The sequence below is a fragment of the Desmodus rotundus genome, chromosome 2, assembly GCF_022682495.2.
Source record: "Desmodus rotundus isolate HL8 chromosome 2, HLdesRot8A.1, whole genome shotgun sequence".
Taxonomy (NCBI): Eukaryota; Metazoa; Chordata; class Mammalia; order Chiroptera; family Phyllostomidae; genus Desmodus; species Desmodus rotundus.
The window spans coordinates 107,374,488-107,398,172 of record NC_071388.1 but is presented as its reverse complement, the minus strand read 5'-3'; the positions used below and the strand labels follow the sequence as shown (position 1 = coordinate 107,398,172).

General features: G+C 48.9%; 1 protein-coding gene across 13 annotated transcripts in view; it reads right to left on the bottom strand.

Moving 5' to 3' along the window:
• The window catches only part of IQSEC1 (IQ motif and Sec7 domain ArfGEF 1), a 526,249-nt gene that overhangs the window by 28,531 nt on the left and 474,033 nt on the right, over positions 1–23,685 (bottom strand). For all 13 annotated transcript variants that reach the window (XM_053918528.2, XM_053918527.2, XM_045185806.3 and 10 more), the window contains 2 exons: positions 18,881–19,175; positions 13,424–14,673 (listed from right to left, as the gene is read on the bottom strand). In XM_053918528.2, coding sequence (XP_053774503.1) covers positions 13,424–14,673; positions 18,881–19,175 — 1,545 coding nt within the window. The remainder of the gene's footprint in view (positions 1–13,423; positions 14,674–18,880; positions 19,176–23,685) is intronic.

Below are 23,685 nucleotides of genomic sequence, written 5' to 3'. Positions count from 1 at the left end.
CATGGGGTCGTGAAGGGTAGGAGCTCCTTCTTTCTTTCTGCTGCATAGTATTCCGTTGTGTAAATGTACCAGTTTTTGATCCACTCATTTACTGATGGGCACTTAGGTTCTTTCCAATACTTGGCTATTGTAAATTGTGCTGCTATGAACATTGGGGTGCACAGGTTCTTTTGGATTGGTGTTTCAGGGCTCTTAGGATATAATTGTAGCAGCAGAATTGCTGGGTCAAAGGGCAGTTCCATTTTTAGTTTTCTGAGGAAATTCCACACTGTTTTCCACAGTGACTACACCAGTCTGCATTCCCACCAACAGTGCACTAGGGTTCCCTTTTCTCCGCATCCTCTCCAACACTTGTTTGTTGATTTGTTTATAATGGCCATTCTGACTGGTATGAGGTGGTATCTCATTGTGGTTTTAAAAGAATTTTATTTATTTATTTATTCATTTTTAGAGCAGGGAAGGGAAAAAGAGAGGGAGAGTAACATCAATGTGTGGTTGCCTTTCACATTCCCCCTAGTGGGGATGTAGCATACAACCCAGGCATGTACCCTGACTGGGAATTGAACCAGCAACCCTTTGATTTGCATGCTGGCACTCATTCCACTGAGCCACACCAGTCAGGGCTCATTGTGGTTTTAATTTGCATCTCTCTAATGGCTACTGATGTTGAGCAGCCTTGCATTTGTCCATGGGCCCTCTGTATGTCTTCCTTGGAGAGGTGTCTGTTCAGGTCCTTTGCCCACCCTCCCTCAACTTCTAGATGAGGGGTCAGCCATGGGCCTGTGCAACTGTGTGGCAATGACTGGATGGCTGGGCCAGGCTTCTCCTACTCAGACTCTTTGAATCACCTATCCACCCCTGGCCTGCTTGGCCCCTTGATGGTACTGATGTGGTGCCCAGGTCAGGCCCAGCCAGTTCCTGCTTCCCAGGAGGATGGCTTCTCTCCCTTCTCTGCCCCCACACACACCTTCCTCTGTTTACATGCAATGTCATGCAGCATCATGGACTTCTAGGAGATGGGCTCTTCCACCCTAGAGAAGCTCAAAGTGCAATGGAAGAGTGGACACACTGAAGGAAGGAGTGGCTTGCAAGGGCCGCTGGGAACACAGGTTCTTCCCAGATTAAGCACCATGTGTCTTCTCTGTGCCAGACACCATTTGGAACCATAGCAGGGAGCAGGACCAGCCATGATTGCCCAGCACAATGGCAGGCTACATTCCACAGTCTGAAGAGCAAAGGGACTGAGGGACAGCCAGAGGACATGGGGAGGGGCTCCTGCAGGTGAAGTAGAGGCCTTCTCTGAGCAGGTGACACTCAGTGACCAAAGTGATTTAGCAGCTTTCTGGTGGAGGGAAAAGCAAATATGAAGCCCCTGGGGTGGGCACAGGTTCTGTAGAAGGACCAAGAGGTGGCTCCAGGGTGGCTGAGAACAGAAGAATAGGGACTCGGGGTGGGGCAGGGAGGAGCACAGTTGGGTATGGGTGGGGGGTGGACCACACAGCACTGTGCAGACTGTACGGGGAATCTGGTTTTCCTCTGAGTGGGATGAGAAGTCCCAGTGTGTTCTGAATAGGGCAATAATGGGGCTTGATATCCATGCTTAAGAAGCTCCCTCTAGCTGCTCTGTAGGGAGCAAGGCCAGGCCCAAGCTGGGAACCCAGCAAGAAGACTCCTGCAGGCATCCAGGCAATGGTGCACAGGCTGGGAAGACACAGTTGATTTACGACATAATTTGAGGGTAGAAATGACAATATCTGCCAGCAGATCTGTGTGTGAACCTGATGGCTCCAGCTTTTAGTCTGAACCAAATGTGGGAGGGACTCATTCCACCCAGCAGGTTCCACAGAGATGATGCAAGAAAGGAATCAGAACTGATTGGGCCTTGACCAGTGACCAGGAGCTCTCCAAGAAATTGAGAGGAAAGGGATGGTAGCAGGAGGTACAGATGAGAAGCTGAGTAGGGTGGAGGGGCCAGGCCAGATCAGGCTGAGGATTCCAGCGTCCGGATGGATACAGCTGCTGAAGGGAGTCTCTGAATGGCTATACAAAGGGGAGTGAGCATCGTTGGGTGTCCTCTCTGACAGCACCCAGCCAATACACTGCACACCTGTTGATGTTGAGTCTCCTGCCTGTTGCAACCTTGCTGGACTCTGGCCACACTCAGTAGTACAGTCAGGCCCTTCCTGCCTTCAGTCAGCCCCGCATCGCTGTCTGTCAACAGCCTGGATTGGCTGCTCCAAGTCAGCTGCTAAGTCAGACTCAGCTGTAATAGGTGAGCATATGCAGACCACACCAGTGATTTCCCTTACAGCACCTCCCACCCTTGGGCTGTGAGCAGTCAGTTGCAAAGCCAAGCTTGTGGGGCTTTCATGAGGGCAGAGGACTTAAGGGTCACCAACCTGCTGTAACTAAATGCTAACTGCTTTGCCTGCTTTTTTTCTAGCAGGGGCTGGGAGGGTCAAAAGCAGGCTTCTCTTGTCCTTTTTAGTTGCTTGAGCCACTGAAGAGAAGCAGAAGTAGGTGGTTGGCTGCATAGCACCTCCCTGCCAGGCATTGCTGGCCTCCAGATTTCCCACCCCACCTCGAGCTCTGGCCCCCAGACCTAACAAGCTAACCTCACTCCCAGCCTGGCCAGTCAGAACCCACCATAGCAAGTGGTTCAGAGAGAGCCAGCAGGAGTCAATGAGAGACGAGGGGCTCCCTCCCAGCCTTGAGGTTGCACCATAAGCCAGGGCCCGCTGGTGGCCCTCCTGCCCCAGTGGGGAGACCAGCAAGGGATGGGGCTGATTCTGGGGAAGATGGCTAAGAGATGACCAACAGCTTTTCAGGTGCATTAACCAGTAGGGCCTCTATGCTTAAACCAGTTTCAATGGGCTCCTGTCACCTGTGTCTCTGGCTGACACAGAGACCAATACAAGGGTCTGTACACCTGCAGTGTCTGATGATCCTCCAAGGTCAGGAGGCTGAGCCACCCTGGTGAGGGCTCTCAGACTGGACACATGGGTGGGATAGATTCACCAAGTACGGCAAGAGAATCCCTGCATGCCTAGAAGTGCCCTGCAATTTGGCAACCCAGTCTTGAAGCCTTCCAATGTCCTGCAGAGGAGTGACTACCTTCTATCTGCTCACATACCTCCCTGATCAACAAACTTGCCACCTCCTTGATTGCCTATTTTATCCAGCTCTGATATTTACAAAGTTCTTTTTGATATTGAAAACCCAAGCTGAACCTGGCTGCCGAGGTTTTCCTTGCACTCATCCCAGATAGAAGGTGGAAGAATGGCCCACTAGCATGGCTGGGACAACCTGTTAGGGCTTGCCTTGGCACTGTCTTCCTCCCCGAGGGACTCGGCATAAGCACCACAGACCCAGGACAGAGGTAAGGATCCCTGGGGCTCTGAGGGCAATGAGGGCCACAGGCCAGAGGAGTGGCTCATGTAGAGGGAAACAGGACGCCCGTTTCCTTAGTAGATCAAAGAGCTTCTAAGAGAGCTGGTTGTTTAAACTGCCAGCACTACCAGCAATGACAAAGAGCCTGAAACAGGCTTGCAGTCCAGTCAGAATCTTGGAGCCACCACTTCTGGTTCTGTGGCCTTCAGCTGGTACCTGGACCTCTCTGAGCCCTGACTTCCTAAAGCCAAGCTTCACAGGATTACTATGAGGATTCAATGAGATGACGCACATGAAGTGTTCAGCACAGTGTCTGGCATTTAATAATATTTATACAGGCTGGCTATCATCACTGCTATTTAATTAATGACAATAAACATGTTACATGCAAGGAGCAGAATTGGAGTTAGCAGATCAAGAGCCCCATCCCAGCTCTGCTGCTTACAGATAGAGGCTGGCCAAGCTCTGCACCCTCTGGGCCTGCCCCTCCTCTCAGGCAGAGTGCAGCTGCCCCAGTGGATGTTGGAAGGGTGAAATCTCAGAACAACCCCTAGACTCTCAGCAGTGCTCTCTGCCTTCTTCTTGAGCAGCTCCAGCAGGCAGCAGGCAGGGTAACACCTGGCAGCTGGCAAGTCCCAGGGGTTGGATGTGGGTAGAGGGGAAGCCTGCATCCCAATGCAGGCCTTGGGCTGGAAGGCACCTCAGAGGACCCCATGAATAGCTCCCAGCTCAAAAAGGAGTCCCAGCATTGTCACATCACATGGTTGCTGAGGCCTTGCTTACATGCTCCTCACAGACAAGGTGCTCACTCCCTTATGAGGACTCCTGATTCATCACAGGGCAGCTATGGGGAGAGGATATTCTTCCAGAGTTGGGAGAGGTCTGGCCTGGTCCGCCTATGACAAAAATGGCTTGGACTATGATCACCTGGACCTTTGCCAGAGAGTAAGTGGGAGGGGTAGGAGAGAGGGGAAAGGGACACAGTGAGGCCTGCACCCTGGAGCACAGGAGCCGAGGACCCTGGGGTGGGATGAAAATGCCTTCCACGGGCAAGCCAGTGACAGGCTGAGTAGTAGTCCTGCTGGGTGCCCATCAGGGCTGTGGGATACTAACCCCAGCTCCTGCCACTCTGGCCAGTAGGCAGGTAGAGGTGCAGAGGGCTACACATGTGGTAGCAGTTCCTACACTGGATTTTAAGAGGATGCGTTCAGGAGCCAGGTGGCAGGGGTGTGAATTCCAGTCTGGCCACCTACCATGTAAGTGACTCTCAGAGCCTCAATTCCCCCATCTGTAAAATAAGATTAATAATAGTCCCTACCCTACAGAAGAACATCACATGAAGCATGAGAAGCCTCATAGAACAGTGCCTGGCACACTGACAGTACATCTAGGTATTAGCCATTCTTATTATTTATGATTGCTATGTCCACCAAACCACCTGTTGGGTCCTCCGAAAGCCTGAGGCCCTAAAAGTCCCCTCCCCTTGACACCAGTTCTGGGTGCAGCCCTAGCTACTACCCTAAAACACCTCCAGGTGAGGCTCTTGGTTCCACTATCTGTAATCCTCACTAGGCCTCTGAGAGCAAGGACCCTGTGCCATTTTCCAGGTGTGGCCAGGGAGGCTCAAAGAGTATTAAGAATTGTTGATATCCTGCAGCTGGTATGTGGCAGTGCTGGGGCCAAAATCGTCCTGCCTCTGGCTCCTGGACTCCAACCCTTCCTCTAGCGCTATGAGACAGAATCTCAGAGGAACACCCGGATGTCAGGCTTGACAGCCCCAGCCTCTTCTAACAGGCTGGGATGGGCCCTGCCTGACAATCTGCATCACTTTCTCAGGTTTCCTTGGTTTTCCTTTTCCTCCTGCTCGCTCATGGGCTCGCTCACTTTGGATACATCATTCAGACCCTCTGTATTCCCCTGAAGAGGGGGTCCATGCAGGGAAAGCTCACTGCTGGGAGTGGCTGGGAACTAAGGGCCATCTGAAAGGCCTGGTCGGCAGGGGAGGCAGTCAGGGGTGTGGATAAGAGTGGGGACCTGGGGAAGAAGAAAGATAGGAGACAAGAGACCCACAGGGAGAACCATGGGAAGCAGATGTAGGTGGTGGAAGGGTGGGATGTGGTAAGGAGGAACCTTCTCAGGAGAGATCCTGGCCTTGGGCAATAGGGTGCTCAGTGTTCACTCGAATCTCCTGCCCTCAATGCTCCTCAGCCCAAAGCTCCTCAGCCTGCAGCTCCAGGGAGCTGTGACAGCACTGCCTGGCCCTCAAAGGCCTCAAGCTCCTAGCTCTTGCCTTGGTCTCTGCAAAGGGTCCTGGGGCTCTGTCTACTTAAGAGTGGAACCACCAGCCAGCCCTCTGGGTTCCAGAGAGATAGCCAGTAGGCATACACCTGTGGAAGGGCGTTATGAATCAAAAAGCTCTGAATCTGAATAAGAAAGGTGTTTGCTTGTTTAAATAACACAGTTTTGGAAAAGCCGTTTCTCCTTCAATCGCCCAACCAAGCATGCTGAGATGATAAACCAAGGCTTGGAGGTCTGAAGGCTGCACTTGGAGGAAGGCTGTGCTCTGTAATGTGCATGCTTTGATGGGTAGAAGGCATGTTTCACAAGGACTTCAAGGGCTCTTGGAAGAGAGGAGGGGGCTGCTCACACAACGAAGCCCCACACCCCACATGCAACCAATATCACTGTTTGTCTCTCTCAGCACTCCAACCATCACCATCTGCCAGCATGCTCTGCAGCCATGAAGCTATTCTAGACCCACACCCCCAGGTACCACAGCTACGAAACTATACATAGCCCGTGGGCACCTGCTTTGCAGTTAGTACACCTGAAAAACTGGATTAATTTTAATGAACTTTAACTGCAATTTTCAATAGCCCCCTATGGTTGGATCTCAGTGTTGTGAAGGTTCAAGTTACTCCAAGTTAAACCCTGAGCTGAAGGCGACTTCAATGAAAAGTCCATCAGGATTTTGCATGGATCATGACAAGCTGATTCTAAAATTCATGTACAAGAATACCTACTAAGAAGAACCAGGACAATTTTTTAAAAAGAACAAAAAGGGTTTTGTTCTAATAAGAAAACATATAAAAGTCTGATGTTGGTAGAGCAATAAAAAACATCCTCTAACCATTAACGTGGAGCTTCACAAGTATCTTTAGTCTGTTCAATGAATGTCCTAGGTCCCTAAAACAGTGCCTGGAATGTAGTAGGTGTGTAACAGGGTTAGGCCTAACAAGGTGTAGGCTGAGAGGCCCCAGGGCCCCCCACAAGCCTAGATTGGGGGCTGGGAAAAACAGCAGCAAAGGGATGAGTTATTTTGAGTATTAACAGCAGGCTAGCTTCATAGCCTGTGTGGAGCCAGGGAAATATGCATGACTTTGACCCCTGATGTAATTGAAAGGCAGCTACCCCGCCCCCCAACCCCTTTTCAGCACCTGCTTGAGAGCTTGGAGATGGTTCACTTTGGGCCACGCCTGCCCCGAGTAACTATGGCAGGGGAGAAAGGCAGAAAATATGGCAGTACTAGCAGGTGTAGCTGATTGCGGGAGGAGGTTTCCAGAGCCAAGGTACATTGTGTTGACAAGTATGTGAGGGAAAAAGAACTCTCAGGTCCAGCAGAGACAGGAAATGGATAAGCCCCCCTTTAAAGAGAAAATTGCAGTTACTATTTCAATAAAAACATGCCTAAGCCCTGGCAATTCCACCTCTAGCTATCTTCTCTGGGAAGTGTATGTAAAGGGTAGATCCACACTAACTTTTGGTAACCATGAAAAAGTGAAAGCAACTGGCCACATAAATATGGATAAGCACACATGGACCCTACACAGCAGCAAGCAGAATCGAGGTGGTCCATGGTACTGATAGGGAAGATTTCCAAACCATGTATCCTTGTCACAGTAAGATGATCCCCATAACTGCAGAATCAGATGATGTCAGCAAAGCCACAGTAACAGCGTTTAATACTTGGGCAGGGCTGACTGTGCCAGGAACTGCTCTGAGAACTTTGCACATCCCCTCGTTTCCTCCTCACATCCTCTGAGGTGGATGCTATTGGCCTCAGCCCCATTGTACAGACAAGGCCACTGTGGCACAGGGCTGCACTTCCCAAGGATATACAGAAGGAAGTAAAAGGGCCAGGCTTGAACCCTGGTAGCCTGGCATAGAGCTGCATTCTGAACCACAAGGGTCTACAATTCCTAACAGTGCATACATGTGCACAGAGAAAGGGACCAGGGAGAAGAGACTCCAAATGCCGAGAGTCCAAGGGGATGTTATCCTAATTGAAAGGCTTTCATTTTCGTTTTTTGGGGGGGACACATTTCACGTCCTATACATGTAATTAAAAACTAGTACAGAATTCTAGTCAAGATGGCCGCATTGGTAAACACAGCTTGCCTCCTCACACATGCGCATCAAAAATACAATTAAAATCTAGAACCACCATCACTCAGAACTGTCAGAAATCGAGTGAATGGAAGTCTGACAACTATGGAATTAAAGAAACCACATCCATCTAGACTGGTAGGAGGGGCAGAGACGTGGAGACAGGCTGATGCCACACCCACATGTAGTAGATGATAATTTGGAGGAATATTTTGGAAGTGAGGAGTCCCAGACCCACAGCAAATTCCCCAGCCCAGCGTTCCAATCACAGGAAGATAAGTCCCCATAACTTCTGGCTGCAAAAAGCAGTGGAGAATTAATCAGTGGAAGAAACTTAAACTTCTGGAGTCCCAAGCAGTTCCCCTTAAAGAACCCCCACACGCAGATTTACTGAGATTCACTTTCTCTGAGCTCAAGCACCAGGATAGCAGCTTGAAAGGCACCAGTGGCAGAGGGGGAGGAATTGAAGTGTCTGGCATCAAGGCAAGAGCTAGGGAACAATTTGCTGTCAGATAGAAAGATGGGCAGATGCCAGTGTCCCATTCTGAGTTCTCCCCCCACAGAGCCACAGAGCTGCAGAGCCAGCAGGTGGTGGCTATATCTGAGACTCCATCAACCTGGCTCACACTATTTGTCCTGCCCTGAAGATCCCCTGAGACTCCATCCCACCCAACTTACAGGCTTACCCAAGCTGTTAACTGTAACTTTTCCATATGAATGGCTGCTCTCGGCTCATGCTTCACAACTTCCTAAATCTTATCAAACAAGCAACAGCTGACCTCAGTGAGCCTCCAGCTCCCATACCTCTTGCTAAGTGGCTCCAGGCCTGGAACTAGCAGCAGCCAGCCAAGATTCACGGTTTGGCATCACCTGGAAATCTCCAAGCCCAGCACAAGTAGCACATATTTCAGACTGCTTTATAGCTCATGCAGGGTGGCCACAGGCAGAACACAGGCAGGGGCTGACCTAAGCCTGCACCACCCAGGAAATCCCAGAGCCAAGGTACCCAGTGGACAATTACAGACCAGGTCAGAGAACCACCACCCCACCCCTGCATAGCTGATCCTCCACGGAGGGTGGAGGTTGGTGGTCAGTGGTCACAGCCAGTCCTTGCAGCTGACTGGGCTGGGTAAATCCCTCCCATCGATCTGCCAACAGCAACCAAGGCTCAACTACAAGAGGCGGGTGTACTCAGCCCACACAAAGGGCACATTGCAAGTACCCAGCTTGGATGATAGGGGAGGCCATGCCACTAGACCCTACAGGACACCTACTACATTAGGCAACAATACCAAGAATCAAAGCAGCTCTACCTAATTCATAGAAATAAACACAGGGAGGCTGCCAAACTGAGGACACAAAGAAACATGACCCAAATTAAAGAACAGATTAAAACTGCGGAAAAATAGCTAAACAATGGTGATAAACAATCTATCAGATGCAGAGTTCAAAACACTGGTTATAAGGATGCTCAGGGAACTTAGTGAGGACCTCAACAGCATAAAACAGATCCAGTCAGAAACAAAAGATACACTAATTGAAATAAAGAACAATTTACAGGCAAACAACAGTAGAGTGAATGAAGCTGAGAATCAAATCAATGAATTGGAACATAAGGAAGCCAAAAACAACCAATCAGAACAACGAGAAGAAAAAAGAATCCCCCCCCCCAAAAAAAAAACAAACCACAAGAGAGTGTAGGCAGCCTGTGGGAAACTTCAAGCCTTCCAACATTTGCATAAGAGGAGTGCCAGAAGAAGAGAAAAGGCAAGAGATTGGAAACCTATTTGAAAAAATACTGAAAGAAAACTTCCCTAATTTGGTGAAGGAAATAAACATGCAAGTCCAGGAAGCACAGAGAGTCCCAAACAACATGGATGCAAAGAGGCCCACTCCAAAACATATCATAATTAAAATGCCAAAGGTTAAAGATAAAGAGAGAATCTCAAAAGCAGCAAGAGAAACGCAGTTAGTTACATAAAGGGGTATCCCCATAAGGCTGTCAGATGATTTCTCAGAAGAAACTTTGCAGACTAGAAGGGATTGGCAAGAAATATTCAAAGTCATGAAAAGCAGGGACCTACAGCCAAGATTGCTCTACCCAGCAAAGCTATCATTTAGAATTGAAGGGCAGATAAAGAGCTTCCCAGGCAAGAAAAAACTAAAGGAGTTCATCATCACCAAACCTTTCTTATATGAAATGTTAAAGGGACTTATTTAAGAGAAAGATGATCAAAACTATGAACAAAAAAATGGCAACAAATACACATCTATCAACAACTGAATCTAAAAAACAAACTAAGCAAACAAGAAGAACAGAACACAGACAGAATCATGGATACGGAGAACATTTTGATGGTTGCTGATGGGAGGGGGGTGTGGGAGAATGAGTGAAGAGGTGAGAGGATTAAGAAGTACAAAAAGGTAGTTACAGAATAGCCACAGGGGTAAAGTACAGCATAGGAAATGGAGTAGCCAAAGAACTTATAAACATGACCCATGGATGTGAACAATGGCATAGGGATTGGCTGAGGAAGGTAGAGGGTGCTGGGTGGAGGGGGGCAAAGAGGGAAAATTGGGAAAACTGTAATAGTATAATCAATAAAAACTGATCTTAAGGACTTCCTGCCAAGATGGAGGTGTAGGTAGACACACTGTGCCTCCTCGAACAACCAAAAGAAGGACAACAATTTAAAAACAAAAAACAACCAGAACTGACAGAAAATCGAACTGTATGGAAGTCTGACAACCAAAGAGTTAAAGAAGACACATTCATTCAGACCGGTAGGAGGGGTGAATATGGGCAGCTGGGCTGAGAAGGACTCGTGGCAAGTGGGCGGCAGGAGGACCGGGTTGTGCAAGGCAGCAGCTGGTGGAGCTGTTGAGGCGGTGACTACTGGAGTGGGTGGTCCCACATTCGAGTGCAGATAAACTGGGAGGAACAACTGGGGAGCGAAACGGACTGCCCAACCCAGGGCTCCAGAATGGGGAAATAAAGCCTCAAACAAAAATATGAACAGTAAAAATGACAGAAAACTCACAGTTATTAACAACTGAACCTAAAACAAAAACAAAAGCAAACTAAGCAAACAGCTAGAACAGGAACAGAACCACAGAAATGGAGATCACATGGAGGGTTATCAGTGGGGGAGTGGGAGGAGGCGAGAGGGGGGGAAAGGTACGGAGAATAAGTAGCATAAATGGTAGGTAGAAAATAGACAGGGGGAGGGTAAGAATAGTGTAGGAAATGTAGAAAACAAAGAACTTATTGTATGACTCATGGACATGAAGTAAAGCGGGGGGAATGCAGGTGGGAGGGAGTGTGCAGGGCGGAGGGGAATAAAGGGGAGAAAATGGGACAACTGTAATAGTATAATCAATAAAATATATTTAAAAATAATTTAAAAAAACTAATACAAATAGAAGAGGATCAAGCGGGGGATAAATGGTGATGGAAGATTTGACTTGGGGTGGTGGGTATGTAACCAAAATACAGCCAAACTCATAAGGCATTTGCTGGTCCAAAAACAAAACAAAACAAAACAAAAACCAATGTTTATTTAGGGCCAAGACTTGGGAGAATGTTGGATTCCTGTCTTCAAGACCATCCCCCTTTCCTGTTCAAGCCCAAGGTTCTTATGGGGATAGGGAAGGGAGGGATTTTTTTCTATCCAATTATGTTGGTAGCTTTTAGTGCACTAGGCCCTGTCCATTTATTTTTCTAGCTTTTGGTATGCTTTGTGTAAGAACCTCCCCCTGCTGCCATCTTGGCCACTGGGGTTGACTCCCCAGACTCCTTGACTCTGCTGTATCAGAGTCAGTGGGATGGGGATGGGGGGATGCTGCAGGGTCCTATCAGGAAGCCTGGAGATGCTGAAGCCTTCAGCCCACCTTCCAATGCTGGACATCCAGGGGAACTGGTTGGAATCTGTGGGGCTCTCCAGGATCTTGGCACACCTGTGTCCTCTGCACAGCCCCCGTGGGGTCCAACCCTTCAAAGTATCCAGCCCAACCTGCATTCATCCTGCCACGGGCTGCGCACACTCTGACTGTCTATGGTAATAGTCACATAATACAATAAAATATACAGATGACATGTTATAGAACTGTATACCTGAAACCTATGTAATTTTTTAACTAATGTCAGCTCAATAAATTCAATAAAAAAGTAAAAAACAAAACCCAATAGAGCTACAAACAATCTACTGGGTGGTTGAGGGAGACTTTTTTCTGGCCTCCACCTGTCCACTCAGCTGGGACTCCCACATCAGGACACAGTGTCTGTCAGGGACCAGGTAGGCACTTGGGAGCTGAAGAAATCCCCAGGTTATCTTTGTCTCCCCCAGGAAGGCACAGGCCTGGATCTAAGTTGATCTAGGAGCTAGCTGTGCCCTGCAGCAGCATAGGCAGACTTTTTGGACAGAGCTTAGGATGAGCTCAGCAATACATGACCTTCCCTGTCCAGTGTGCTGTTCTGAATCACAGCTTGCACAGTAGCACAGTGACAAGGCTGATCCTTATATGCAACAGGCCACAGGCAGGTGGGAGTCTCAGGAAAGAGCGGCCCTGGCAGATGCCAGATGTCCAAGACGTGGTTCTTAGGTGAGTGAGGACCAATGACCCCCAGCCCCCTGACTGCTCCCACAGGAGTGCGATATTCCCTATTCCCACCCTCTGGGATAGGCCTCTCTGAATCTCCCAGATAGCACTTCCACTAGCACCAAGGATGGCTCAAATGTGCCCACGAGACTCCCCCAATCTAGGAGATGAGGAAGCAGGGAAGCATAGTGAATGGGTGTCAGTAACCACTAGGCAGGCTGACAATGTCCTCAACCCTGGAGAGGTTAGAACCAGGCTGGTGTCTGGTGACCCCACATCCTGGAGGCCCTATGGAGAGAAATGATGTGAAAACCGAGGTTTAATAACCAGAGCTGGCCAATGTCTACTCCAAGGGATTGTCCAGCCCCTTCCCCTTTCGCTACTTTTGGCAACACTAAGAATAGCCTCCCTCTAAATATCAGTCACCCTTCTTAGATTTGCTCTCAGGAATGCCTCTATATCACCTTTCTAGAACCCATGGCAGGTAGCAGCTATTCAACAGACCCAGTTCACACACCTCCCAAAGGGCCTTACAGCTGGCTGAGACTTCCACTAGCATAGGTTTACCTGTGTCCTGCTTCCCCTGATACGCGCCTCCAAGTACAGACCACATCAGGTCCTTTCTCAAAGATCTTCATGCTCCACATCACCCAGAGAAAAATATCCAAACTCTGGAGCCCAACGTACACAGCCAGGTGTGGTATTACACACTGCATAAGCCTTTACATAGTAAAGTCTCATGAGCACCTAGTCACTATTCTAGTCACTATTCTAGGTGCTGACAGGTCCCCGAAATCATGCTGCTAAAGCACAGAGAAGCCCCTGATTCTGCCCCCGCTCAGCCTGTTAGTGTCTGCTCTCTTCACAACACTGGTCACCAGGCTCCAATACCCCCTACCAATAGCACTGGTTTTGCCAGGCACTGCTGTAGGGCCACCCTCACAGATGCTCACAAAGGCACTGGGGCATGAAAGGAAGGCCCTGGTTGAGGTCCCCTGGGTGTCATTGCCATGCCCTACTCTCCCTTGCAGGGCTGGCGGGCACTCACTTGTTGAAAAGGTTGAGACCAATACGATAATGCCTCTTGCGGATGATGTCATTGCTGAAGGCAGGTGAGTCCCAGCTGTTGCGGGTCTCCTTGTGATAGGTCTGTTTGCTGAGTGTCTGCTCCCGCAGGCTGTCACGAGATGATGACTCAGAGCTGCAGTTGATGGTGTCATTGGAGTTGGAAGTGCTATTGATGCTGTCGTTGTCCCCATCCGAGTAGTCTGACTCAGATTTGCTCTGCCTGTTGGCGGAGCCATTGATGGCTAGGTGGCCATCAAGGGGCCTGGAAGGCTGAGGCCGCAACTCTGGCTCCTCCCGGGGCAGGCCCTTAGGGGGGCCACTTTGGGGGCCATGCTTGGGGCTGCCCTGCTGTCCACCAAGACTGCGCTCATAGGTGCTCTGCCTCTTGAGTGAGACACGGTCTGAGCGGTCACTGAGGTCCACAGAGCTATCGCTGGGAGGCTCGATAGTGAGCAGCGGGAGATGCTCCACCCGCAGCCGCTGGTCCTGCTGCTCAAGAGATGGTGTGCTCTGGCAGCTAGTGTCCGTGTCCCCCTTGTCGTCCTTGTGAGCCAGGGCCCAGTAGTCCTGGGTGGTGCCTCCAGCCCTTATTTGCAGGTCTAATTCAGCATTGGATGGCCGGTGCCCTGCCTGAGAGAGGGGCAGGGGTGGTGACAGTTCCTCCTCATCGATGTACAGGGTGACATCGCTATATGAGGCTGTCATCTCATCCAGTTTGTGGTGGTCCATGGTTTGCAGGGATGTCTGGGTGTCCATGTCCTGGGCTCGCCCTGTGTCAGTGACTGATGCCTCCTCAGCATGAAGGCTACGGCAGTTGAGGGCATCATCAATGGATTCGGCCAGTGATTTCACCTGCCGAGAGAAGGCATCTTCCAGTTCAGTGATGGCATCTGCGAAATCACTAGATGGGGCTGAAGACTTAAGCGAAGGCGGCTCAACAAACTCACTGCACTCAGATGGCACCAGGGTCCCCAACTGAGAGCCATCACCGGTCATTGAGACCTGCTTCCCTTCAAAGTAGGAGCTGTGCATCTTCTCAGGCCCCTCAAAGGAGAACTGCATTCTCATGTTGGACAGCACAATCCGGCGGGACATGCGGTTCTCTGACATGGAGCTACGCAGGCGCTCGAAGTTCTTGTTCATCTGGTACTGGCGGAAGGCTGTCTGGATGGTGCGGGCTGCATGACGGGTCACAAGGCGTCCCCCATACTTCCGTTCTAGCATCTCCACCTGGAAAGGAAAAGAAAGGAGAATGAAGATATTCCTGAGTGCTGGAGCAGCAGAATACCTACCAGCAGTCATTCTCACACCCCAGCCCCATAGCAGCACCATCTGGGATAGCTTCAGCATATCCCAAAGCTGCTTAAAACAACCACTGGGGCATGCTTATATGCAAAATCTGGGTTCCAGGTAACATGAGATGGAGAAATACCATGTTAAAATTAAAGCAAGTATGTTCCCTACAGGACTTCTCAGAACCTTTAAAAAGTGATGATGTCCCAAACTTTGGCCACAGAAGCCGTGGTCCTCATGCATCTTAGAGTATGCAATTTAACACAACTTTGGAGGTATTGGAAAAGATGAAGGCAGCACCCCCACCCCAAGAGATGAGGAACTGAGCATGTACAGGTTAAGAGACCTGCCAAAGATATCAGCAAGACCCTGGGTGCTGAGCATCAGCTGCAGACTTCCAGCTTTGTTTCCTCTTCATGGCACCAACTGTATTCTTGCTGGCCAAAGGAGTCACTAAATTTTAGGGAGCCCTGAGAGAATCACCAAACTGAGGAGCAGGCTTCAAGGCCAGATGCCTTGGTTTTAACCCCAGCCCTGCTCAGAGACTGTGTTGATCACTCAGCACATGCCAAGCTCAGAGACAATTGGGGCTACAAGACCCTCAAGTGTATTCCTGGAAGGTGTTGACAGATTATGGGGTTCCCAAATCCCCTCACTGTACAGATGAGAAAACTGAGGCCCAGAGAAAAGACGTAACACCTAGAGTGGGGAGCCAACTCTCACTCTAGCACAGGTCCTGATGGCCCTTCTCCTTGAGTTTGGAGAGGGGGTAAGGCTGCAGGCAGACAAGAAGGAGTGGGACTCCCCAGTGTGACACATGGGTTTCCTGAAGTCCTGAGGCCCATACAAGCCCTCTTGTGACCCTGAAGGCTGCTCCTCATACCTTGATCCTGAGTGAAAAACAAATAGATGCCTGGAGCTGGAGCCTGCTTGGCGGGAATCCAAGAGAAGGAATTGGCTTCTCTCAGGTGGCCAGGCAGAATAGGCACCTGATATGGGGCCAAGAGAACTCTCAGATCCTTGGGAGCAAATCACACTACTCAGGGAGGCAAAGCACTGCACCCTGCTCATCTACGTCCCACCTGCCTACTCCACGCTAGGCATCACACCAAAGTTGGCAGCACAGAGAAACAAGGTCCCTGCTCTCAAGAATTGAAGAGTCTGCCAAGGAGAACAGACAGACAGGCACAGATACCACTGAAATAAAGCCAAATAGATGCTGGAGTCAGGCGAGAGGGTTGCTCAGAACTGCTGTGGTGGCTGGGAAGGATGGGCTCACAGTCTCACACATCCAAGTATGGGTACTGGTCCCCTCACTTGCCAGCTGGTGGCCTGTTCACCTCTCTGGACAGTAAGACAGTGCCCAGCTCCATGAGCCACCTGTCTCAGGGATGCCAGCTCCCTGCAAATGTAACACACCAGCTCTCTGGGGTCCATAGGAGAGGGAGCAGCAGGCTGGGCAGAGCAGCTCCCTTAGCAGAATGAAGAAGGGGAATGGGTGGGGTGAGGGGGTAGTGGCATGCATGTAGCTCCAGCTGATTTTTCAAAACCTGGCCAGACCCAGAGTGAGCCAGGGTAGGTCTATTTTTCCTTTCATCCTGAAGGTGACTTTACTTCCACATCTGTAAGCAGATTTTTTTTGGGGGGGGTTGATTTTTCTTTTCTTTTCTTTTCTTTTTTTTTTTTTTTGGATGCATGCTTCTCAGAGGAGGCTCAAAGAATTAGTGTGACAAGGAGCCAACCCCAGCCAGGTCTCTCCCATCAAGCCCTCACTCTGCTTTTAAATGGGCACTTGTTCACAGTGGGGAAGAAAAACTGGGAAGAAACACCCTTCCTTAAAGCAGAACTACCACCTTTCAAAGACTTATGCCTCTGGCTCCCACTGACAGGAAACTACTAGGAGGTGCAGAGGCCCCAGGGCCAGATGGAAAAGCCATGGCTTCCCATTGGGCTCCTTTCACTTAAATGGCACTTCATATTACACAGACTTGAACTCCTCTTGGAATCAGGTACCCTATGTTCATCTGGCAATTCTCATGTAACCTGTCCTAGTCCCACTTCTGTCTTAATTGCCAGGAAGCTCAGTGCAGAGTCAAATGCTCACTGGCCCTCAATGTCACTTCCTCACTCCCACTTTTTACAACCTCTTCCCTGCCACCCTCTCTCCCAAGTTTGTTTTGCTTCAGGGCCTCTCACCTGCTTTTACCTCTTGCTGGAAAGCCCCTTCCACAAAAACCCAGTTCTAATGCCACCTTAGAGAGGTCTTCCCCACTACCCTTATCCAATGCTGTCACCTCGCACAATCACTCAATTTCTTTCCCCTATTTCCTAATCTCTAATGTTTGTACCACTTTTGGAATTAAACTGTCTTTATTGCTAACTTATCCATGGTCTATCTCCTGGACCACAGTGTCAGGTCAAGAGCTAGGGCATGACCTTGTTCCACTGTAGACTCCTTAGGACCCAGCACACTGTCTGGCACAGATGGACATTTGATTAACATGTATGGATAAAAATAAACATCTGTGGCCATATGGAAGGCTATATGAAGCACATGATTGTCTCTGTAGGCTTCTATTAAGTCCTAACCTTTCTCAATTCTATTTTAATGGTCCTGCTGCACATGTCCTTTATTACAAATTGTTTCTGATCCACTCTGGATCTAGATGTAACTGATAAATGGAACAGGAGCTGCCTCCCCTCCATCCCCCCTGGCTATGGACCTATTCATGGGGCCAAATACAACAGGGGCAGGGGATTATTTGCTTCCACAGACTGAGAAGGGGCCATCTGCTATTAGGCTCTGGCCGCTTGCTGTATCCCCTCTCAGTACTAACTCACAGGTAAAAGAATTAAGAGAGATCAGGGCTGAGGTGGGCAGGGCTGTCAAAAGTCAGAGGGCAATACTGAGAGCAGGAGAACAGGTGCTGGTGGGGAAAGGCCCACCTTGGGCAGTATCCAAACTGCTCCCCAGAGAAGTCAGGGCCATACCAGGGCCCAGACCTCTGCTCCAAAAAAGACACATAGGAAGATTGGAAGCAGACAGAGGGCAGCCAGGCCATGGGGTAGGTGTGGGCAGAAGGGAAGGGCAAGATGGTTCCTATAGCCTGGTGTCTGAGGGACTAAGGTCCTGGGGCCAGGCAAGTGCAGAGGTGGCTGATAAGGACCCATAGGAGATGGCCCAAAGCTGAGCATCCAGGACCTAGGGAGACTGAGTCAGAGAGACGACCCAGTCCTGTATGCTTGCACAACTGCTTCCTAGCAGGCTGGGACTTCTCCTGAAGACTAGAGCTTTTCCTTAGAGTTTCATACTTAAATTCTTGTTAAAATGCCTACTATGTGCCTGCACTCTGAGGTCCTAAAGTAAGAACTCTCTGGCCCTCAATGAACTCTTGCTCTCTGCTCTCCCCACCAACCACCACCCAGCTGTGGCAGACCTTTCCTCTCTTCCCTCTTTCCTGGAACTCAGCCAGGTAGTGCATCGGCCTCACTCAGTACACAGGTGCTGACCTCACAGTGTGGGTGTGGGGCAAAGCCTCTCAAGGCAGAATTGCAGCCTTCAATGAGGTGACTTCCCACAAGAATGCTAACTTGTAAACTGGAAAGGATATAATAAACAACTTCTCCTCACTGGTTGTGGTTGGACTTGGTGTTCTTTTCAGAGTAAGCCATTTCTATTGTAAATTGACCTCCCTCCCTTCTCTCCAGGGGCTCCCTGAACAGACTTTCCAAGGGTCAGACTTCTCCTGGGGACTTGAAAACTCAGTAGCTGGATACACAACCTGTGTGTCCTTGTGGTGTCAGGCCTTGACATCCGGACCTTCATTACAACCTGGACCCCAGGCATTAGGGCTGGGAACAGGGCAGAGGCAAAGGCTTGACAGAAGAAATGTCCACAGTCCAGTCCCTTCACTCTGAATCCCTCCATGCCTCAGGAGGGGCAAGTCAGCTCATGCTAAGGCAAAGGCCACATTCTTAAGGAGCATGAACCTTACTCATACTTCCTCGTGTTGGAGAGTGCAGAACACCAGCATGAAAGTTTACAGACTCCTGTTACTCCAGCAAAGGGTCACATGATTCTTGGGAGGACACGTGGCAGGCCCTGCTGCCTGTCCCCAGTGGCCAAGAGACTGGATCCACCTACCTGTTTGTCCTGCAGGTCCGAGGAGAGCTCATAGCTTTCAGAGAGGGAACGTGAGCGCTTGATGGCCTCCTCCTCAGCCTGCTTGCGTAGGATGGAAGTCGAGTGCTGCAGCTTGGGCCTCCGTGTGCGCTGCTGCTGCCCCAGTGGCCCAGAATATAGCCCATAGGCGCCCCCAGATGTATGCTCGTAGTGGTCCGGGCTCAGGCTGGAGCCAGGCACTAAGGGACCCTGGCGATAGGCCGAAGGGCTGTCCAATGATGTGCAGGTCTCACTGCTGGGGGCCTCACCCTCCACGCTGCAGAAGAGAGAGGAGAGAGGCCTCCTATGAATGAAAATTCAGAACCCAGGTCCTTTCAGGACACCAGGAGGTAGGAGGGGCTGACAGTCAAGAGGTGGCCTACTGAGTTGCAGTAGGGGTCCACAACGCCCAGTCTTCCTGCTTCCTCCTCATCCTCCAGTTGATCAACCCCATGCAGCTAGAGGGCCTCTGCCAAGACTCTGCTCCACATCTTCCTGAGGCTCACCTCCCTCAGGTTTCATTTTCTCTGTAAAACTCACCATCTTCTAACCTCTGACACTTCACTAATTGATTTTGCTTACTATCCATCTCTTACACAAAAATGTCAACTTGTGAGGACAGAAGTTTAGCCCATTGATCCACTGAGGATCCCAATGACAAGAGCCAGGCCTGTACACACTAGGTGCTCAGTAAATATTTACTCAGTGACTGAACGGATCCTTTCTCACTCTGACCACCTGCATTAAGTAAACCACTGATTTTTGTACTTTTTAAAAAGAAAACAGTAATTAACAAAAGTGAGTCTTTACTGCACACCTACTCAGGGTTCATGTAATGTGCTGGTGTTTGTTATGGGCTGAATTGTGCCCCATTCAAATCCATATGTTGAGCTCTAACCCCAAGAGTACTTCAGAATATGTCTGTATTTGAAGGTAGGGTCTTTAGGAGATAATTAAAGTAAAATGAGGTCATCAGGCTCCTAATCCAATATGACTAGAATCCTTACAAGATCAGGACACACCCACACATAGAGGGATGACCATATGAGGACAAGGCAAGAAAGCAGCCATCTACATGCTAAGGAGAGAGGTCTCAAAGTAATCAACCCTGCCTACACCTTGATCTCAGACTTTCAATCTCAGGAACTCAAAGTGAGGAACAAATGTCTGTTGTTAAAGCCACTTAGCCTGTGGCACTCGTTCCCGTTCAGGGACTTGCCCAAGGTTGCACAGATAGAATTAAAGCCCAAGTTGGTGGGACTTCCATAACCGGGTGTTCCTCTCCACCTCACTGCCTCTCATCCCCAGGATGTGTACACATCCTCCCAAAGTTCCAAGTACCATGTAGGAGTGCTATGGTAGAATAAATAGCCAGAGGGGAAATAAAAGCAGGGCCCTCACCATTGCAATCTAACAAAGAACTTAATACAGGAGGATAAAAGCAAAGACACCTGTTGACCCAGTAGTCCTGAGCCTAGTCCAATAAGGCTGCCAGGCATTACAAATAATAAGATAGTGTAGGAGGGGGGAAGCCCTTGAAAGTCTGTGTGTATCATCTCCACTAGCTGGGAAAAGGAAAACCTTGAGACTGTATTCATCCCAAGGCCTAGAAGGAGGAAGGAGGAAGGGGTCCACAGTGAAGCCCATAAAACAACTTTGGTTAACTGCCTGCCTTCCATTACATATGCAAAATGAGCAAATAGAGTCTGGATCAAGGTAAGGATTTGGGCTAACAGACCCCTATACCCACCTATGTTTGGGTAGTCACATCTCCCCAGGGGGAAGCTGGAACCACCTTTACCCATCAATCAATATGTAGCTCCCTCACCCACATCCCTCAGAACAAAAACTCTCTCGGCAGTTTTTGCCACACGGGCTGGGGGTGGGGGGTCCTGGCCACTCGGCCTCTGGTGGGGAGGTAGAGGGGGTAGCGGGGTCTGGCCTCCCGTTTTGACCACCCTGCCCTAGCCCCCTTTGCTTTGCTTTCCTATTAGAACTTAGCATTAATAAACCTTGCTTGTATGCTAGTAGGCTTACTGATCTCTAATTCTTTACTGTGTCAGCAAGGAGAACCAAGTTTTGGGGAGTTTCTCTGTGACAGGAGCAGGTCTGACTGACTTATTCATCCCAAACTTATGAATTTAGCTGACAGACATTGGTTCCTGCTGTAGACTGCTTTATAGCATAGGGCGAGAGAAGGGAGAAATTTATACAAAACATTTCTAACACATACTGGTACCCCCTCTAGTCATGCCTTTACCTTTGCATGTCCCTGTAGTATATCACTCAGCCTTTAAAAGCCCCTGGGGCCAGGGTAGGGTCTCTCTGGAAGTGGCCCAGTACTTCCAGAGAAGGAACACAGGCCCTACTTAGGCTACAGTCCTTCCTCAGTGGTCCCATCTTCAGACCAATGGGAAAGCATTCAAGAGCCTCAGGGACAACTGGTTTACCCCCTAACCACCTCTGCTTCCATTGCCTCCACTTGTCATAGGGACTGGCAGGGTCTCATTGCCAAGTGTACAATGTGATTCTGTTCACTGACTCCTAGGTGAGACACGAAGTAGGGGCTTAAGGAAGGAGGCCCTGGAGCAGAGAGGACCAAGACATATGGAGCAGACCCACCTAGCAGGAAGGGAAGCAGCCTGCCCTTTGATTACAATTCTGCTCTAAGACACAGGGAAGAATGAAAATCAAACTCATAGTTTAAGAATAGGACAAGAGTTCAGCTCTACCAACTGGCTCTGGCCTCCAGGAACATGCAGTGGCTCTCCTGTGACAAAAGGATGTCCCAGTTTGTTCCCCAGAGGCTAAAGTGTGACAAAGGTCATCCTTCCCTTGGGGTAGAAATTAAGAGACTAGGTGCTTTGCCTTGATCTGACTGTGAATCAGGTAGGTCAGCCCTCATTTCAAGGCCTGCTTCCCTATCTGTAATACAAGTGGGCTTGCCTAAATGCCTTCAAGGTGTAAGAGGAATACCACCCTACAGGAGACTCCAGACATCAGTCACCCAACAGCAGCTTCCTTTGGGCCTGATGTGTATGTGTTAGGTAGGGGGAAGGGATGGAGACAGGCAGAACTTAAAATTCTAGTACTGCTTTGTGGACAAAAAGAGGACTCTAATAAATCTAAACAAAAGCAAACTCACAGGGTGATCTGATCATAAATTCCTAACCAGTTGGTCATGGTGAGTACTCTCAGACCAATAAAAGCTTTACCTTTGCCTTAAGCAAGCCCTGTCCATTGTTTTTGTGCATCTAGATTAACATATCTTTGAAATGCCTTTTTTTCAGAGCCCTCAGAAGTAATCATCCTCAAAGGAACATAATTTTAACTATCCTGTACCTTGGTTTCTCTCACCTTCATGTAACCTTCCTTAATTCCAAATGTATAAAAGAAACTGCAAACCTTTATTCTCCATAGCACCTGAAATCTTGCTTCCCAGCATGTCATTAGTTTGGCTCAAATAAACATTTACAAAAAAATCTCTGCAGATTTGGATGTTCCTTACATTAACATTTACTTGGAATACTCTGTAGCATTCTGAGGAAGTCCCCTCCCTCCCCCCATCACCCTGCAGAACCGTATCCCAGTGCTGGATACCAGCAGAGGTCCATTGTGACCCACTGGCTCCCTCCTTCATATTGGGTAAACCTGAATAAGTTGTCTCTTAAAATCCCAGACTTACCTGCTTTAGGTAGCAGGTGCTGACTTTAGCTGTTCTTAGAAAATTCTTGAAGTGGAAAAGGGTTGGGATAACCCAGGGAAAGGAAGGGAATATGGTTTGCTGCTTTTACTTTTTTTTTAAATTGGATTGCTTACTGAGAGTCTGAACATAATCTTTGCTGATTAAATGAGGCAGAACTCTCCTTAGCTCCAAAAGAGAAAGAACACTTGCTTCCCCAACCTAACTCTCAGGTATTCTTAGGTAACTAAGAATCTTTGTGGAATTGCCTGGGGAAACATTTCCTCTAGGGTATGATGTAGTTCATCTGGAGATGTGCATTTAGAGGCTGGTTTTCTCTAGAAGTTTGTTTAGACTTGAGAGATCTCAAAGGAAAACTAAAATTAACATGATAAATTCTGTCTCTGAGGCCAACGAGCCTCACCACCACAGCCTCCCATGAATACTCCTGCAGGATCCTTTATTACTTCTAATCATTTCCACACACAATTAGAAAAAACTGGTTATAAAATTAGGCAGAATAAGTGAAAAACATTTCATTGGTCTTTCAAAGCTTCAAAAAAAAGATTTAGATAAATGGATCAACCTATGATATAGTTTAAGTGGTGACCCAATTCTTTTGAGGTATTAAAAATGGATGTCCATATTTTAAAAAATAATTTTATTTCAAGGAAACATGATGAGGATTTAATAAAAGAGGAAAGCTTTGACTTCTCCAGAATACTTAACATGAATCAGTGCAGTGGTATCAACTGTACCAGTAGCCACTGTATTCTTCATAATTACGCACTGCTTGGCTGAGTTCCATCTTAAAAATTTGAAAAAAAAACTGGCCTCTTTTGCATCCAATAGGCATTTTTCTCTACAATATTACTCAGGTACTTAAAAATGAGTTGTGTGCCATGAAGGAGGTTTCAGACTAGGATATCTGAGACAGCTAGGAGGCTACCCCAAGCAGGTGGAGGAGCTCAAGATGGGGACCTTGTGACCCAAGGGAGGGGCACCAAGGCAGAGGCAGTCCATAAGGGTGTGGTAGGCTGGCTTCAACCATTATGGGCTGAGTCACATCCCCCAGCAGCATTAACTGCCCCCACAGACCTCGCTC